An 18886-nucleotide genomic window follows, 5' to 3' on the forward strand; every position below is an offset into this window, starting at 1 on the left:
TAATCTCAGTACTTTCTTAAAATTAAAAAATAATAAATTTTGACAAAAAAGTTGTTTTGCAGAATTCTTTCAGAAAGAAAAAATATATGTTCTTTAGTACAAATTGTTACTATCATTCTCGTGGATATTGAGAACTCGTTGTGTTGTTTTGTTCAATTATTTAGCAACAACAATTTTTGAACATACACTAACAGAACATTTTATTAAGATATTGTACCTCTTTGATAACTAAATATAACATAAAAAAAACATCAATAATATTTGAGAAGTCGTTGTGAATCATAAACTAAAAATGACTAATGGAATGTAATAAAATAAAAAACTTATCATAAAGAGCAACAGAATTTAACTCGGAAATGAATATCTACTCTTGACAAATTAGATAATAGAGGTCTCAACACAAGTAGAGTCTAGACCAATCAACAATACAATCAAATGCTGAAATAACAGCAACCAGATCCCAAACTCAAATTAAAACATAATAAATTACACCAATACAATGCTAATAGAATTGCAAAGGAACGGGCAGAGAAACAGCTGAAAGCAACTAACGAAAATACATGATAATAATTTTCTAATTGCTAATAAGAATTGAATCTAATGGTGGAAAAAATGATCATTACAAATCTATAAGGCAACGATTAAGGGCTTTTGCATTCTTGAATTATTTCATCGCCGTTGCGAAGTTGCAGCCAAGTGAAATTATCTATATCCAAATGCTCTCCACCTACAGCATAATACACCAAATATCAGTAAAATCACTACACCAAGAGGTATCTAAATTTCATTTTAAAAGTTAAGTTGAATCAATAAAATGCTAGTCATGCCCCCAAAAATTACCTGCTGTACAAAAACTACTAATTTGAATAACTCATTTCTGGAACTCAATTAATAAACACGGTGAAACCATTTCTGCAAAGATTTCCACAAAGAACATAACTGTTAACAGCCTTCTTCTCTCCGATGTAATCTTTGATCCTCTAAGCCATGAAATCAACTTCCTGCACCATTAACAGCCTTCTTATCTCCATTGTTGAGGGAAGATGCCATGGATCCTATAGAAATTTAACAAAGTGTTTTGCTTAATGAAATTTATACCACAAAATTGCATAACCCACACCAAGATGTATGTAAAAGATTCACAAATTTCCTGAGCAGAAAAGACATCATAATATTGAGAATAATAGTATGGGGCAAGAAGGAAGGTGGAATAAATTTTTGAAGAAAAAAGAAAGAACGGTTTATTTTTGGTAGAAAAGAATAGAAGTATAGAAAAAATGGGTAGAAAAAACTTAGAATATTATATTTATGTTAGTAGCTGTGGCAGTCCTTTATATTTCAATAGATAGAGTGAAAGCTAATTATTCAAGGAAGTCAAATAAAATTACCAATAAAATCATCTTACCCTATTTCATAATATAAAAACCTAATCATTTTATTTTACATAAAAACATAATATGGAGTACAACATTCCTAGAGGACTAAGAAAATGCTTTGGTTCTGGGAATTCAAAGAACTATCTTAGCAGTTAGTTAGGACTGTTCAAATAAACGGAAAAACAGAACCCAACTATAAAACCAAATCATACTACACTAAAAAGAACCAAACTGTTTCTCTGATATGACGAACTGATGTTTCAAACATGGTTCACTACACTAACCGAACTCAAACTATAAAAATTGATCCACACAAACTGTTGTTCTCGCTTGTTTTTAAAACAGTTCAGATTCAACAAACGTACCTTGCATCAATTACAAACTGTACTCAAATTTTGAACTTATATAAGTATGCCTTGTGATGTGCTTTTAGTCAATTACATGGTAAGCTTACAGGTTGCTTAGACATAGTAAGCTTACAGGTTGCTTAGTCTACTTGTAATAACTCGAGAAAAAAAGGAGTACGTTGATACAGTCCAAAATTATATAATGCACTTTTAATGTGGAGGAAACTTTACCCCTATTTCAACTTGAACACCAAATTGTCCATGATTCTACTTTGCATTAAGCCAAAACTTCAATCAAATCAACGCCAATCAATTTTTTTAATAAAATAACAATAGACAACTTTAACTGCATTTTTTCATCCAGATAGAAGAGCATGTGCTTTAAGAAATTATAGATCAAAGCTATATACACATAATAGAACAACCACATACTTTTTATCTATTAACAGACAAGATAAACTCAGCAAACTCATTTTTTTTAACAAAACATGGAATATCTTTACATTGACTCTATTCCTTGGCTCATCTAATAGGAACATGCAAATGGCTATATTTCATTAAATTCCATATGCATGTAAAGACAAAGAAACAATTGATCAATATATTATAGTAGGAAGATAAATTTTAGAAGTGCACGTAGTAGCCAATTAGACCAGAAATAATTAACGGGGCAGGAAGACCAAGCCATTTCTTTTGTAACCACATCACAGAAGGATGCATGAACAAATGCAAAAAAGAGGATGCATGAACACTGACATATCAGGGAGATGAAATTATTAATCAATAAAAAAGATCTTTCACATCATTTTTTGATGATTTGTGATAATACTCATTATTTTGAAATTCAATAAATTAGTGGTGTCAATAATGGGAATGAATCTGCCATTTGCAATAGGAAAGAAAGTGCTTAAAAACCATCTGAATTATGCTTATAATTACATCCACATACCTCATAAGAAGAAAATGCATAACACCAAAAGGACAAAAGGTGTCAAAGTGAATCAAAAGTAAGTTGAGGTGTATGATTAAAAGTTGTGTTATCCAAGCATTGATACAGACCTGCCGTTTCCTATCATCCAGCTTCACCGAACCGTCAATCCTGGAAACTTCGAAACCCTTTTCACTAAAATAATAATCCATTATATCTAGCACTTTGGTCCACTGACTGAAGATCAGAACCTAATAGCATTTAGCAAAGGCAGGTGCAGATGAGTAGCAGCTTGGCCACAAAAAGGAAGCAGAAAGGCACAAGCACAGAACTTTAAAGCATACCTTGTGATTCCGTGCAAATAGCCGCTCCAGGAATCGGTCGAGCAATTGAAATTTTCCAATAAATCAATACAATTAAAGAAGACAATGAATGTGACATCTGAAAAACAAAGTATTGAGCTTCCTTAAATGACATCATAGAGATTTAGATCAATTGTCTCCCTTGGCTCAATCTCGTGTTGTTGGTTGATGTTGTAGGTATTATCTATAAAACACAGTAAGTAAAATCTAAGGAAGCCATCATCAAGCAAAACATCATATAAACCTTCACATAAAACAAACCTAGAGAAGGAAATAATAAAAAGAGGAACTTTTGCGATTAAAATAATGGGCTAAAGTAATGACTAATTCACAGACCTGGCGCTCAGTAAGCTCTCCTCTTCCTGCGAAGTCAACCCGAAATAGAGCAATCGAATGCACAATCTGCAAAAAAATATATTCAGTCAACTCTCCAAATCACATGATTGTCTCATGTTTGCTATTTTATCGGTTCAACTGATCTCTTCAGAAATGAAACTCAAACAACAAATTTAAACATATATAATATAGAAGGAAAACATAAGCATACACTCTTTTTTCAATGTGTGTTGTAAACTTGCCAAACTTCTATTCTAACATATATAGAAGATGAACCATTATTTGTAGCTTCTATTCTTAGCTTACTCTATTCTAACCTATCTCAAAAAAAATTGTTTTGTTGTATTTAGAATCAAAAAGAAATAATTTTCTCATCTTTAATACCATGATTTTGTTTGGCACATATATGGTATTCTTATAACAATGTAAATTGAGCAAAATAAAATCTTCAATCATAAGCTTTCAAGTCAGTAACTCTCAACACCATAAACATTACCTCAGCTTTTCTCTGCAACCTAGCATCACCTTCAGCCTTAATACCATCCACCTTTAGCAATTTCCTCATAAGTAACTCTGTAGTCACAACAAATTCTTTGTCAGAAACCTTGGTCCCTCCATTGACAGCCACATCCAAGACCAACACCTGCAAAATTAAAATCAGTAATATCTTCATTATCTAGTTCAAGTTATAATGTTTCTATAATGAATGATAATAATATTCAAAAATAAATCAAGCAATTAACAAACCTAAAAATAAATTGTCACTAATTTCTTATAAATTCAAAAATAAATTGACAGTAAGCTCTAAAGTTAAAAAGTCCATGAGCCCTAAAAAGCGATCAATACTCCAAATCATGAAAGTAAAATCACTAATGAACAAAAGAAGCCTAAAGTAATTTTCTGGAAAAGATAAACATACATCATTGTCACTAATTTCCTTCTGCCAGCTCTTCAAATTCCATGTATCAACTCCTTTAGAACCATAGGCTGCAATGTGAATGCACAAGAAACAACTTAATTCACCAAAAAGATCATGCTTGTGAATTGAAAAATAGTGAATTAAACACAAAGTTATGAACAACATATCTCATTCACAAGGTGACCAGTGGGAGCTAAGAAAACAATCAATATTTTGACACCAGTGGACCTAATAGCTTGACCAGTCTCTTTGATAAGCAGAACAGAAATCAATGTTTTTCTTAAACCTGTATCCATTATTGCAACTTGAAATGCCTCCAACAGATCCTGTAGTGAAAATCCAAAATTGCATGAACCCAAAAATACAATCTTTGACAAAACACAAAAACAAAAAAAACCCATACCAGTTGGACGCGATTCAGAGAGTCCTGTTGAGGCCAATCTGCATTCTAAACACATGAAACCCTAATCACCATCGAAACAGAGAAAAAAAAATTCTGGAAAAAACAATAAAACAAAAATCAAGCATTCAATCATGAGATCAACAAATGAGAACAACAAAAACCCAATTCTCTCAATCGATCAAAGAGGAAATGAATAAAACAGCCAAATCAAAAAAGAGAGAAAAAATTAATAAAAACAAACAAAACAAAAAATGAAATACATCAATAACCTAGACATGCATGCTGAAAAAGATGATGAACGGTGGAGATTAGTGTGTTCGACGGCGAGATCGACGACGGCGACGGCGAGATTGACGGCGGCAGTGAAGATCGCAGGTGACGGAGAGAGCGTTTTAGAGAACGCGTATTTTAGAGAAAGCAGAACGCGTTTTTTTTTTATTTCCTTTTCCAGAGCCACTCCATATATTGCCTAAATGTTAGTGGAAACAATGAGATTACTAAAATGCCCCCTTCTCAAATAAGTAGATTACCAAAATGCCCTCAGAAGGGCAAAATGGTCAAAAACACAGACATTTATTTTCTTATCTAGGTTAGTAGATTTGATTTTTGACATTTTTATTGCAGAGATTAGTTCATCACCAACCGACCCAACATCCCACTGCGGAGGAATTGAGTATTGGGAAGATCAGTTTAAAACTTTTGATTTGGGTAGTCATCAAAAAATAAAATCCCTAAAAAAAAAAATGGAGAGATCCCAACAGAAACGAATCAGAGCAAAATTGGAGAGGTTGTTGTGAATGCATGGCAACGACTGTGAGGATAATGTTTGAAAGTTGAGAAGATTATGGAGAAGAAGAAGGATTGTTTGGAGTCATATAATGATTTGCTTCAGCTTCTAGGGGATAGCTTTACCAAATAATTAACAAATAAAAATAGTGTTAAAAAAATTAAACTTAATTAGTCGGTAACCGATAAAATAACAAATAGGTGGCTTATTACTAGAGCGAGTTTCCGTTAGCGATTGCTAGAGCGCTTGACCTTAGCATCGCTCTTAGTAATAATATTACTTTAATAATTAATAATATATTTTACAAAATAATAGTGTTTTTCAAATAAGGGTAAAAATGGAATTAAGAAGCAATAATAATTTATTCTGTTCCGTTCACTTCCCAAACAATGGAATGAGATCTCTGTTCCGTTCCGCACCGTTCCACTCCATTCCATTTTGTTTCATTCCCCTCCACTCCATTATGTTCCATCAATCCATACACAGCCAAAGAGTTTCTCTTAATAAGATTGTAGAAACTATTAATTTCTTCTTTTTTTTCAAGAGAAACTACTAATTTCTACAAGTGAAAGTTCAAAAGCTAGAGAGAACATTTCTTGGGTGTAATTGATTATGAATATGATTGTGAAGTTTAACACCAATTTAAAGGTCGGTAACAAAAGTCAGTGCCAAGCTATTCGAAGCACACTGCTTCAAAAAGAAGGATCCTTACTATAATGAGCTTCCTATATATTATAAATTTATAATCAACACTGTTAATTTATAATCAACACTGTTAATTCACAAACGAAAGGAATGAGTATTATAAATTTATAATCAACACTGTTAATGCTTTCGTAAGTTTTTATCATTATCTGGGCTATATTGAGCTTCCTATACATGAGTATGCACGTGAAGGAAACACTTACAATTGATACATTTTTTTTTCATGAACTCAACTAAATCTAGATTTGTTAGGGCATGGACAATGCGAGCACATAAACAGAATTATGCTCGAATCCCTTTTAAGTACCTCTGTTGAAAATCATATCCAAGTATCTTTGATCTTCTTATGAAACATTTGAACACACCGATTATTATAGTAATACTTACAACTTTCTCATACTAAAACTGAGAATATAAATCAAAAGATTCTGTACAGAGAATAAGTTTGTGTCAAATTCAGATTTCAAACGTTACACAACGACTTCCTCTTTTGCATGCAGCTACATTTACACGGTGCTATAAAAAATTTCACAAATTTGAATAAATATAATATTGAAAAAATGATTAAACTTGTCTGCAAATTTTATAAACTCGTGCTCCATCCTACGCAAATATCTGCTGAATTACGGTCTCCGCGTTTCCATTGTATTGGGCAAGGAGATGGATAGCATCAGCCCTAGGCAAAGCCAAAAACTCCTGCATAACATGAAAAGAAACCCTGTAAGCAAATATTATTTGATTGAACCGAAGTCTACTGCTAGTGAAAAGAAAGGCAGCAGATCAATACCGACCTAAAGAATAAATGGGGAGGGTGAATGGACTTCAAAGCCAAAACACTGCTTAAATTAAGAATATCAGCATATCTAATGAAACTAGTCCAAATATGTAGCTCAGTGGTATGGATTGAGAAGCTGAAGGAATATTAAGGAGGTCCATGATTTGATCCCTACTCCTAAAAAATTCCTCCTCCCCTATCAAATCACTAATGATGTTTTGCCTATAAAAGAAAGTAATGAAACTAAAACAGTGATGTTACTTTGGTTTAACCATATGAGAAATCACTTGCTTATCCCGAAGAATGAAAAACAACAGAGAAATCACTATGTCATAGTTACAACCAGGGGAAAATAATTAAATGTCAACACTCAACAGAGAAATCACTATTTCCTACAAATGTGTAACATGAAGTTTTATTTAATGTTGCAAAGAAAAATATAATAGGGAGATATCGAAACCAGCAAGGAAAAAAGGAAACAGTTAACAGCAAGAATCCATAACCTACCATTACTTTGAGTATTGCATTTTCATCACAGATGACATCCCTGGAAGATTCTTGGGTTGGACTGCTACCATCCTCTGACATTTTGGTGCCTGAAGATACTGTAACCTGAGAAGATCCATTTGTGCAGCTATCACCATATGACTTGGAGGTATATACTGGGGCACGGAAGGGAGTACTAGCTTCCTTCAATGAATCGATCTTCATAAGACCATCAAAACGATCTTTGCACATTTGAAGTTTAAACCACTCATTATGACTATAAAGTGTAGCTCGCATTATTTTCATGAGTTGAGGTTCTTCAATACCAAGCGTCCGGCCAACAGCAACCTATGTAAAATGAAATAAGGATTTAAATATATATTTTTTTAAAGGAGAATTTATACTTTTAATTAACATTCATATTGTATTGAAATATTAGTATCTAGAAAACAATAGAATAAAGTCCTTGACGGGAAAGCTTTCAGGTACAGAACACCGCATAAACGGCACACCATCAGGGAATAAAATATCACACACAAAAGACATATGGTAAGTGTTACAAATACTGTTGGCACCAGATAATTTACTGTTCCTTTGAAGTCAATGTTATTTAGGATTGCTAAGGTATTGACACTAAATTGGTTTACTGTTTGTCATAGCTTGAACACATATAGCTCATTCACAATCTAAACTATATGTAAATCCCTTACCAGTTTACCATCTTTTTCTTTTAGTATGATAGAAATTGGTACCAAAGAACTGTCAAAACGGGATATCCGGCCCGTTAGGACTGGCCCTAACAGGCTTCAGGTTTCATTGGGCCGGGCCAAAAAGCCCTGTTTAAAGATGGGCTCTAAAATATCTACCTGAGACGGCCCTATACAGGCAAAACGGACCAGCCCATTAAGAAAAGCTAAAAAATAATCCCACGATATTATTTGTGAAGATGTTTTTGAAAAAAAATATAAAATGAGCAATGGCATTGATAATTCAACCTATTTATTTCATTGATGAGCAATGGCCAAATAACATTTTTTTTTACTTTTCTGTGTACAGTGTTGAATTTGTCTCTACACATTTAGCTTAATTTTTACTATATTACACTAAAATCAAGGCTAATCATTAAGGCAAAAACTGAGTTTCTGGTGGCAGTTTACAATGGGTGGTTTGCTGTATTATTTTTTCAAAAACAAAAATAGAATTTTGAGTTTGTAAGTTATGCGAGCTACATGTGGCCCATGCGGGCTAGCACATATGCGTAACAGGATTTTCCCTGGAAAAACTTGGGCCAAAATTTTAAGACACAGGCCTTACATTTTGTCATGTTTGTCAAATCAGCCCATTAGACAGCTCCAAATAATTATATTGAAAAACTAATGACTTTTATTTATAAATCCCTGGATAATTGCTCTAAATCAGAGATGAAATACATACATACACACTGCTACAGAATTAAAATGTTAAACAGTAAACAGGAATTGCAAGTTACGTTCTCTACAAAGTTTAGATAGTTTGGTTCTCTCCCACCCAAGTAACCACTCAATAACTCCTTGATAACCAATTATGCCTTGCCCTTAACCTATTTATTTATTCTTACTAAGAACCACACAATTGACAAACATACTTTAGTAATAAAAAAAAAAAAACATAACTGCCACAAAACTGAACAAAGTCAGTTTTGGCCTTCTCGGTCTCTCCTCCTATAGTAATCCGTAATGAGGGGTCTAACACAGTACTCCTCAAATATAATGTCGGAATGAAAAACCAGACTTGTCTACAATTCTATCATAAATTTTCCTTAGGAAAACACCACGAAAGAGAATCCCTATCAACATGAAACAGAGAGATGTATTACAATGGTAATAGTTGCCTTGCTTGATCAGCAAAACACAATACCTGGAGAGAAGCAGCAAGAGCATGTAGAGGTAATGTATTTCCGAGAGCATCTTCATTTGGTCGTAGTAAAGCTACAAGAGTTTCCTTCAACGGCTTTAATAAAGCAGGATCACTAGAAGCTAAAGGACCCAAATGAGAGCAAGCAACCTTTAAAGCAGCATTATAATCACCAGAACTGACCAACTTCAGGAATTCAACCTACAGCCAGAAATCCCCCATCGAAATAACATTAATGATTATGTTATGCAGAGCCTGCAACATCCCCAAGCCCTCTCCTATAAAATTAATAAAGAAAACGCTATTGACAGCAAATAGAAGCCACTCACCTGCTTGAGTTGGAAGAGCAAAACAGAATTCTGGCCGAAGAAGTTAGGATCAATAGTATTGACTTCTTCAACTGCTTCAGCAGCCATTCCTTTGCTAGCTAACTCCTTCATACCCAACAGAATCTCGTATTTATCCTCCACATTACCGACGTCAAGTACAGAAAGCTTTTCAGAGCCCTGCAAACAATATTCTGTCATGATTGATCTCCTCGAAAGAAAAACATCAAAATTATCAAACAGGTACCTGTTTTTCTTTTGTCAAAGTAGAAACAGTGGTACTAATGCTACGTTCTTGCTTGTTGTGCTCCTCCAAAGAAGCATTAGCCATGTAACTATCGTCTTCATATCGTCCTCTCCATCGTTTACGCGTTGCCCTTTCTCCACTTCCAGGCAATCTACTTCGATGCAAAATACTTGGATCTTCAAGGTGTTGTGATCCACTGGTGCTACAGTCTTCATGAATACTTGCAAGCTCAGAAGGACATCGTACTTCAAAATCTATTCCTTGCATGCTCGTCACATCAGTGTTATTTTCAGGAGAACCATCCATCTGAGCATTGGTAACGGAAGTTTCACCATCAGATTGCTTACCGGCATTACAATCTAGCTCAAGAGAACAATCCCTTGACGAGCAACAGCCAGGGTCTTGTTGGTTGGATTTTACAGGTTCTGGCATATGCTGCTTCCCAGATGCTAAGTTCACATAAATTGAGAAGATGTAATCCAATTAAGAAATGAAAAAATATTTAATTGAAATATTACACTACTGTAAAAACACCAGAAATGACCAACTCAACATTAATTCAAAATTTGAGTAAGACATGATATCCAATGCAAGATTAATGATTGGAAAATTCAACAAAAAAATATGAATTACTGGAAGCTAGTAGCATGGAATTATTTCTACACATATCTCACTAACAAAAGTAGAACTGAGTTCAACAGAGACTATATACCAGAGTCGACAATTCCTCTGTACACACAATACTCACGAACAAGTTGATCAAGGAATGGGGCATCCAATCTCATCCGACACAATTCATTCTGGAACAAAAAGGACACAATAATGAATATGTGAAGGAATATATAAATAAATATTAACAAAATCACCAAATCAGCCAAAAATCACTCAGTCATATCTTGCACTAACAAACACCTGTTTTTCTTTATCATCCCTTTATGTTTGAATTCCTTATCCCTTACTGCTGACACGTTGAGGAAATTATTTCTTAGGATCGAAAATGGAAAAACAAATTAAGGGGAATTTTGTTTCGTGGAATGAATTATAAGCAAAAAATTGATCAAATTCCACATATCAAGAAAGATGGTTGATCGCATTAATATACAATCTTAATAAAAATTTAAGTCTATTGCCTAAATGTCCTCAATGACTAATGGATCTTGGTCATTGGAAGTATAAAAGTCAAATTAAATGAGAAGTTTTTTTTTTTTTTTTTTGGTGGTGGCCGGGATTTGAACCTCGGACCTTGCATATTTTATGCATTGTCCATACCAACTGAGCTAAGCTCACGAGGAGAAATGAGAAGTATTTTAGAGATACAGAAACTGTCATTAAATAGGAAGAGAAGTTGTTAAGATTTGAAATATATTTCATTCCAGAAAATGAGTTCGTTTTTCTTACATTTCATTCCGAGGGAGTAGCTCGGAATATTGATCCTTAGATCCAATTAAAACGTGGAAAAAATTAATTTTTTTTAATCTAAATTTTCTAGAATCAGCGACGATAGAAAGTCAACAACAGTACAATGGATTGTCTAGGAGGATTTGACTAGAAAGCAAAATCAGAAGATGCAATGCTAGAAACTGACATTTTAGATTTTAGTTTTTTATCAAAACAAAAAGAAAAGCCTTCTACAATTTGCCAAATTATATATTGAACAAACAAAAAACTAGAAGTAACTCAGAAATAAAAGAAACAGTTAAAGGGTAATATTTAAAATGGAGCCAAAAACAGATGAATTATTAAGATTATATGTAACCTGAAATGCCAGGAATAGATCACCCTTGGCGAATCTCAAGCTATCTATTGCGCCTTGTCTGGTAAGCTCTACAGCATGTGCAAGAGCCTGTATGTCCACCTGTATTTCAGAGTCGAACATATAGCTTCAGCTTAAGAATGATACATGTATGAACACATGAAAAAATAGGTGCCAGATGCATCATTATAACACCGTGGAAATGTATTCATAAGTCTTTTCATAAAATGATGACATTCACATTCACTATTAATTACATGCGTCTTCTGATAGATACCTGAAGTCGCATGAAAAATAGGTGCCAGATGCATCATTATAACACCGTGGAAATGTATTCATAAGTCTTTTCATAAAATGATGACATTCACATTCACTATTAATTACATGCGACTTCTGATAGATACCCTCCCATAACTACGATGTAGAACAGAAGAAAAGAAAACGGCAGCAAACAACCAGGAACATGCGAGTGTTACGCATGTGCGTCTCTAAAAGGTGTATGATCAGCACATTGTGGGTTTGCATTGTTACAACCTGATCATGTGGCAGATAGGGTAGAGGGGAAAAATCAAGTAATGCATGTCCCAAGTCTCCCGATTCAATCACAAATGCCATTGGGGTGCATCGAATAAGCACTTATTCAATTAGCCAAATGTTTATTGTATAAGAGCTTATGAATAAATTGTTTCTCCGACAATAACAGAGCAAATAAGGAAAAACTCTCCATAAACTGAAAACAACCTCATCAATAAGCTATTTGGAGTAGATTATGAAAATAAGCTGAAAACAGTTTATGAACATAACATAAACTATGTTCATAAGCTCTTCCAAACACTTATACATCACAATGTAAGGCTCATAAGCTCTTCCAAATGCCCCTAGATATCTTCACATCACCCCATATATATAGGAAACATGTCAAATTTATTTCTTTCGCCTATCTCAGTCCCTGTTTTGTCGCTGACAACCAGAGTGTGGAAAAGGGAACGTATTTTCATGTCCATATATATAAGTATCTGGGAACGTGTTTTCTTGTCCTACCTTCTAGACACTTATTATTTGCCAAAGAACTATGTTTACCAATGTTCTTAAGTCCCATCGTCATGGGGCATCAAGTTCCGAAGAATTTTGTTCCTCTAGCACAAAATTTCTAGCGCTATAGCCTATGTATCCTAACACCAAAATCCATGCACTACTATAGCTCTGCTGCCTTATTCCACCAATTCAACTTGTGGGTCCATTCTCATGCCCAGCAAGTGATGCTCTATGGACGAGAGGGCTCTAATACCAGTTGACAGGAGTTGATATTTTATTAGAAGATTTGGTGAAAATTCACCTGATTAATGAATAGAATGCAGATCTCGGTGAGTCAGTAACCTTCCAACCTACCGTAAGTCCCCCCTTCTCTCACAAATGACTATACAAGTTTCACTCTCCACTCACTTAAAGGCAACACAACAGGCACTATTTGTTTCTTCTAACTGTCAGCCTAACTAACCTAATATCTCTCTCACCTAACAGACTTATCACAGGAATGGAAAACAAGAGAAAACAGGGTAAGAAAGAACAGAGAAGAGAGGGTCAGAGGAAAAGATCATGGCCTTCCAAATGTGTTGAGCATCCTAACCAAACCCTGTCCAATATTAACCTTGAAAATTCATTTACTGGTACTGTTCAAATGGTGAAACATACAACATAGATATAATTCATATTTTCCCTGAAAATCAATACCATTTTGTCCATATGTAGTGAAACTTAAGAATTATACAACATAGATATCTCACCTCATCAAATGGCGGTACTTCATATAATATGTCCTGCGGTGTTGCAGGTGGGTCACGTTCCTCCAGGAGCAGTCTTTCAGTCAGATCGGATATGGGTGATGTAACACCTTGACGTAAACAATATGCCCTGTGTATGCTATAAAAAAAGGCAGGAAGTCCAAAAGAAAAACATTGTAAAATTTGACAAATAAATTCCAGTATAATTTTATTTTCCCAGTTAATAAAAACGAAATGAGATGAAGTTGATGGATAACCTTATCAAATATCTCAGAGCCATCGAAAAAACTGGATCATATGCATTTAAATGAGCTCTTAACATAGAAGACATAAATCCAGCTAAGTCAAGCCGCCTCCTTTCAGACCACTGCAAGATAAACCATGATGAATTGATGGTGAGATTAAAAACTCATTCTTGAAACCTGAAGTATAAGATCAAACACGACTCTAACCTTTTCAAAAAGAAGGTAGATACAATTTTCAACATCATTATGAATTAAAGTTTTTAATCAGTTGATCTGAAAAGTGAAAACATTAAAAGATGAAAAGTTGACAGGAAATTGCATGTTCTGTCTTCTGTATTTTTTTTTTTATACCAGAGAAAGAATAAGTTTCTACTGAAGTACCAACCCTCCCCGCCTACAACTTTGCACTCAGTCATAAACTTGCAAATGACTCGACAATGTCCCTCTTTCCTAAGGGTAAACATGTTAATAGGTGGCAAATATGCACAAACAACAGAAATCTGAGGGGGCATGTCATTAAAAATAGAAACTGGTTGGCAAGATGCTGCAAGGTGAAGATGCATCTCTGACACCTACAATGCTATCCTAAAAAGTAAAAATAAAAAACCGGCCAACAAGAGTTTCTACCATTAACAGTATGCATCATGCATCATACATCACCAAATTTTTTGGACATCTGCCAACTATCATAGACTAAAAAAAATAAATTAATTCCATGTATCACACTTCTATATTACCAGCCTACATTCCAGGTGTTATGTCATTAACAGTATGTTTCTACCATTAACAGCATGTATCATACAACACCAAATTTTATGGACATGTATCAACTATCATACACACAAAAAAAATTAAAAAAAAATTACATGAAGCATACTTCTATATTACCAGCCTACATTCCAGGTGTTATGTCACTATTTAAACAACTTTTTGCATAGAATATTTCCCCAGAAAACCTCCCGACGTTTATGGACTAGCGAAAGTCGCAACACATTCCTAATCCTACCCGGACCACAATGCCTGGGAAAGTGTACATAATTCGTTGTGACTAAAAATAAAGGTTCTAAAAGTTAAAGGTAATTACATTGATATCCCGTAAGATTAATTGTAATTATATATGAGGCCCTTCTCTTTGAAAAATTATACATTGCAATCTTACTGTTATTTACAAAGTGAAATTGTACAGAAAGAGTACATAAAAGTAGGGGGCAAAGGTTAACTTTTTGAACAAAGAAGGGAGCATAGTGTAAGGGTGAAAACAAACTAAATTAAGTTGAGTCCTTCAAAACCAAGCTTGATTTGTGAAAAATAAAAGACACTATTCAAGCTTGGCTCATTTATTTAGTCCGAGTTAAATTCAAAACTTGGACTTGACCTGTTCAAAATAGGGAATTTGAGCTCAGCATATTTCACATGTTTCTAGCTTTGATTTTTTTACTTGCCTTCATCACATTTGCTATTATTAAAATGATATTTAATAAACATCAAAAGTACTAACGCTGGAGAATGAAGTCAAAATAGAATTAGGTTTACCAATAGAAATGATTAGATTTATATTATCATCTACTATACCCTTTCTCATCCAGAGTTACAATTTTTGTGACTGAAATTTTAAAATCTTTCCAGACTAGAAGGAGGGTACAAGTAACGTTAAACTGAGCCATCTGCCTGTGCGTTCTAACTCTCAAGTTATCTCCATTAATCCCTAAACTTTAACTATGATCATCAAAATACAATATTTTGTTAAGACACACTTAACTCACAGAAGATGAGTTAATCCTAACCATCCGTGTATAATAAATCTGGACCCTGGGCGGCGGAGACTATAATGAAGCTTATTTATGTTTATTTGGGCCATCAAGTTGGTCAGGAAATGTGTTGGGCAGGTGGTCGGTCGGTATTGGTATGGGTATAGGAGATTGGGCCGTATTCGTTTTTCAGGGCTGACCAAATTTTTGGGGAATTCTTCAGTCAATTTTTTATGCAAAATCACAAAGTTAAGCCTGACTTCCTGCATTGAGCCATCTTTTGAGTGCTCTATCAACAATTTTGGTCGGGTTTCGATGTCCATGGGTACATTACACAGACTCGAAATGCCCACTGGGTGTACATGGGTTTACATTACACAGACTCAAAATGGCCACATAAACCTATACCAAACTTATTGTGTTGTTTTAACCCAATATCTCGCTTTTACCTGCCCAAGGATTGTTGCCAAACTCTACCTGGCAATTCTGGTGTAGGAAGCTTGACTATCATGTCAAGACAAATAGCTCCATCACTGTTTGACATCCTACTTTCTCTATGAATCAGCTTAGGCTAGAAGTTTGGATGACGCCAAACGGCCTGCACAATACCCACCTCACCAAGTTTGCTGTGAGTCTTCCCGTCTTTCCAACTTCTCTTCTCCTTGAGACTCGGCCTACGAGACCCAAATTCTCTATCGTGTTCTCTCTTCTCTGTTTCTCTCTTATATGTTCTATTATTGTTGGAACCCACAATATCAGGTTTCTCCCTAGACCTCGACTTTCACATCATCTCAATTGTGCACTAAAAAACTCCTACCAATACTCTATCTCGCTTCTGTTTATTCCTTGTCATTAGTTCTTCTTCAAATTTTCCTTGTGCGTCATTTCTGATATTGATCATCATCTTCAAACCATAGTCTTTTCCTTTCCATTTTTGGTTCCCCTTCTACTTCCAAGATTCCTAGATGTCCCAAACTTATTTATCCGTTTCTACCCTTTGATTCATTGATTCTCGGCTCTCATCTTCAATCCCTTCCACATTTCTATATCCTTGCTCCCCAAACAACCAAAATCTTGAAGACAACACTTGAATTAAATACCACAAATAAAAGCATTGATTTTCCTAATAAATGACACTTAGAAAGATATCATACCAAAACATTGGTTTTCCTAATAAATGACACTTAGAAAGACGTCATCAATCAACAATCAAATACCACAAATAAAAGCATTATACACACAACACTTGAATTAAAGTAAGTAAAATATACAGATTGATATACTAAATATTTTACACATAAAGGCTCATTCAACACCATCTTCTCAATATACTATTACCGCTCCCTAAATATTAGACCCTCTTGAGTTTTTTCTGTATCCCTATTTATAAGATCTCTTTCAAATTTTCAACTGTATTAATTATTTCTTTACCAACATACCTCTAATTGTGTTGGATACTTTTCTATCGTCCTTAATAAATACTCTAATCAAAACATTAACAAATTTTCTCTCGTAACAGGTAAACTTGTAAAACAATATCAATTTATTCAATGGGTTCTATATTTAAAGGCAGAGGGCATAGTATCGTCTAAAAAATCAGCAGACCGGAGTCTCAGCCGAGTCGAACAGACACAGTAAAAATAGAATTAAAACCTACCTCGCTTGCCACAGGAGAGGCTTTATCTTCCTTGTCATATATAAATGCGAGCAAAACATGCTTGAACTCCTCATATGCTTCCTTAAATATAAAGATAACCGTCAAAACCAATCATTAAGCAAAAAAACAAAAACGAGTTTAATTTCTATACATTGACTATGTAAAGTTATTTTACACATGCATCCTATGATGTATTGCCACATAACAACCCATGTGTTTTTAACCACATTAAATGACGAGTATAATTTATACACTGCCAGTGTACAAAATTTTACACATGCATTATGATGTGTTGACACCTCAATTAATGAGGTACTACAATTCATGTGTTTTTAACTTATTAAATGTATCATGTATGAGTAAAACTTTTTTATCCGACAGTGTATATCAATTAAACTCTTAAATGACGTGGCTACACAACATTTGCGCATATAAAATAATTTGACACCAATAGTGTATACTAATTAAATCCAAAAGACAAAATCAACAACATTAATTAAAATTTTCTAGATTCAAATACCGGATAAGCATCAAGCGCGCAAGGAGCAAGAGCTGTCCTCAAACATTCAATAGCAGAATCACGATCCTCATTTGTTCCCTTGCGAAGAAGCTCAATAAATTTCTACACAGCAACAAAATTCAAATTCATATTCACATCAACAACAACAACAACAACAAAAAATTAACAATATCCACAATATCAAAACCTAGAAAATCAATAGAACCTGTTTATGCAAACGAAAGAGGATTCGGTGATCATTGAGGATGGAAGGAGCATGGATACGGAGGAGATCGACGGCGGTGTCGATTTCGCCGGTTTCCAAGGAGCGTCTGATCTGACGAATGACGAGGCGCGAGTGGTAAGAGGAAGAAGAAGGAGATGAAGGAGAAGGTGAGGAAGATGAATGTTCGATTAGGTTTTCCAGTTTGGCGAATTCGATTACAAGAGAATCTAGAGCTTCCCAATTCACCGGTGTTGATTCCATTGTTTTTTTCTTCGATTTTCTATCGAGAAGTTTCTCGGGAAAATTTTGTGGGGTTGTGAGAGAAAGAGAGAGGAAGAAGGGTTGGGAAATTTGAGAGTGTTGTTTGTTTGGTTGGAAGTGAATTTTTTTGTTAAAAATTGATTTTTAGGGGAAAAATAGATTTGCGGTAAATTTAATGGATTGGGGTTCTGGAAATTATTTATTTATAGCTGACTCACTGCTCACATGTTTCTTCCAAACTGCTGCTAGTGCTAGGGGTGTTAAAACACTACAAAACCGAATTGAACCGAACCAATAGACCGATTAACCGAATAGAATCCAAAATGTGACTAACAGTTTGCGGATTAAATCGTTTCGATTTAGTTCATGATTTATCAGTGCAATTTGGTTTAGTTTAATGGTTCGATTCAACGTTTAGTTTTTAAAACTTGTATTAATATTTGGTTTTATTCATTTTTTATATTTTTTTTAACGATATTGATTATAAGATAGTAATAACAATTTGGTACAATTTTTTCTAAGGTTTAATATGTTCTAATGTTAAAAGAATTGAAGAATATGTCTTGAAGCAAGAATGATAACAATGGTGACAGACTTATGACAAGAGCCATATTAAAGAAAACAGATTTCAAGCAAAGGAATCAAAGTCAAAGTTCAAATCAAGAAAGTATTTATGTGCAAAAAGGAGGGCCATTTTCAAAAGGAATTCTCTTGAAAGAAAGAAATAGGGAAATGTTAACTTGTGCCCTTGGGGCACAAGTTTAAAAATTAAACATAGAAACTTTTTCTTGGAATTTGTACATTCATTGTATTAAAAGTTTAAACT

General features: G+C 34.3%; 2 protein-coding genes across 16 annotated transcripts; both read right to left on the bottom strand.

The window, feature by feature from the left end:
* Positions 1-344: 344 nt before the first annotated feature.
* Positions 345-5265, bottom strand: LOC146901010 (BAG family molecular chaperone regulator 4-like). Of its 12 annotated transcripts, none has more exons than XM_085738104.1 (11): positions 4941-5107; positions 4672-4716; positions 4434-4594; positions 4269-4341; positions 3846-3992; positions 3350-3415; positions 2996-3197; positions 2783-2902; positions 1955-2011; positions 841-1055; positions 345-727 (listed from the first exon to the last, which is right to left on the bottom strand). In XM_085738104.1, the coding sequence occupies exons 3-7, from the start codon at positions 4562-4564 to the stop codon at positions 3138-3140; spliced, it is 477 nt and encodes a 158-aa protein (XP_085594230.1). In that variant the 5' UTR covers positions 4565-4594; positions 4672-4716; positions 4941-5107; the 3' UTR covers positions 345-727; positions 841-1055; positions 1955-2011; positions 2783-2902; positions 2996-3137. The 12 variants fall into 12 exon arrangements, with proteins under 12 accessions (XP_085594230.1, XP_085594228.1, XP_085594224.1 ...); XM_085738102.1 differs by having other exon boundaries at positions 2673-2902; XM_085738098.1 differs by lacking the exon at positions 1955-2011 and having other exon boundaries at positions 4672-4764; positions 4941-5265.
* A 1210-nt stretch (positions 5266-6475) lies between these two features.
* On the bottom strand, positions 6476-18179 carry LOC146901011 (Ran-binding protein in the microtubule-organising centre protein). Of its 4 annotated transcripts, none has more exons than XM_085738112.1 (13): positions 17800-18179; positions 17595-17696; positions 17075-17155; positions 13682-13791; positions 13428-13563; positions 11647-11745; positions 10603-10690; positions 10238-10339; positions 9891-10144; positions 9647-9823; positions 9321-9518; positions 7446-7772; positions 6476-6859 (listed from the first exon to the last, which is right to left on the bottom strand). In XM_085738112.1, exons 1-13 carry the CDS (start codon positions 18058-18060, stop codon positions 6767-6769), a joined length of 2028 nt encoding a protein of 675 aa, XP_085594238.1. In that variant the 5' UTR covers positions 18061-18179; the 3' UTR covers positions 6476-6766. The 4 variants fall into 4 exon arrangements, with proteins under 4 accessions (XP_085594238.1, XP_085594236.1, XP_085594239.1 ...); XM_085738113.1 differs by lacking the exon at positions 6476-6859 and adding an exon at positions 6940-6999; XM_085738110.1 differs by having other exon boundaries at positions 9891-10339.
* Positions 18180-18886: the final 707 nt, after the last annotated feature.

This window comes from Medicago sativa, chromosome 8 (assembly GCF_051527215.1).
Source record: "Medicago sativa cultivar Bolivia chromosome 8, Bolivia_mono, whole genome shotgun sequence".
Taxonomy (NCBI): Eukaryota; Viridiplantae; Streptophyta; class Magnoliopsida; order Fabales; family Fabaceae; genus Medicago; species Medicago sativa.

Excerpts from the sequence above, each read along its gene's own strand:
- LOC146901011 (XM_085738110.1), bottom strand. The coding sequence starts at position 18,060 with ATGGAATCAACACCGGTGAATTGGGAAGCTCTAGATTCTCTTGTAATC. Across the intron at positions 17,697-17,799 it reads TCTTTCGTTTGCATAAACAG|AAATTTATTGAGCTTCTTCG; the intron begins GTTCTATTGATT and ends GTTGCTGTGTAG. Across the intron at positions 9,519-9,646 it reads TGCTCTTCCAACTCAAGCAG|GTTGAATTCCTGAAGTTGGT; the intron begins GTGAGTGGCTTC and ends TTCTGGCTGTAG.
- LOC146901010 (XM_085738098.1), bottom strand. The coding sequence starts at position 4,564 with ATGGATACAGGTTTAAGAAAAACATTGATTTCTGTTCTGCTTATCAAA. Across the intron at positions 4,342-4,433 it reads GGTCACCTTGTGAATGAGAT|TGCAGCCTATGGTTCTAAAG; the intron begins ATGTTGTTCATA and ends GTGCATTCACAT. Across the intron at positions 3,198-3,349 it reads GAGAGCTTACTGAGCGCCAG|ATAATACCTACAACATCAAC; the intron begins GTCTGTGAATTA and ends TGTGTTTTATAG.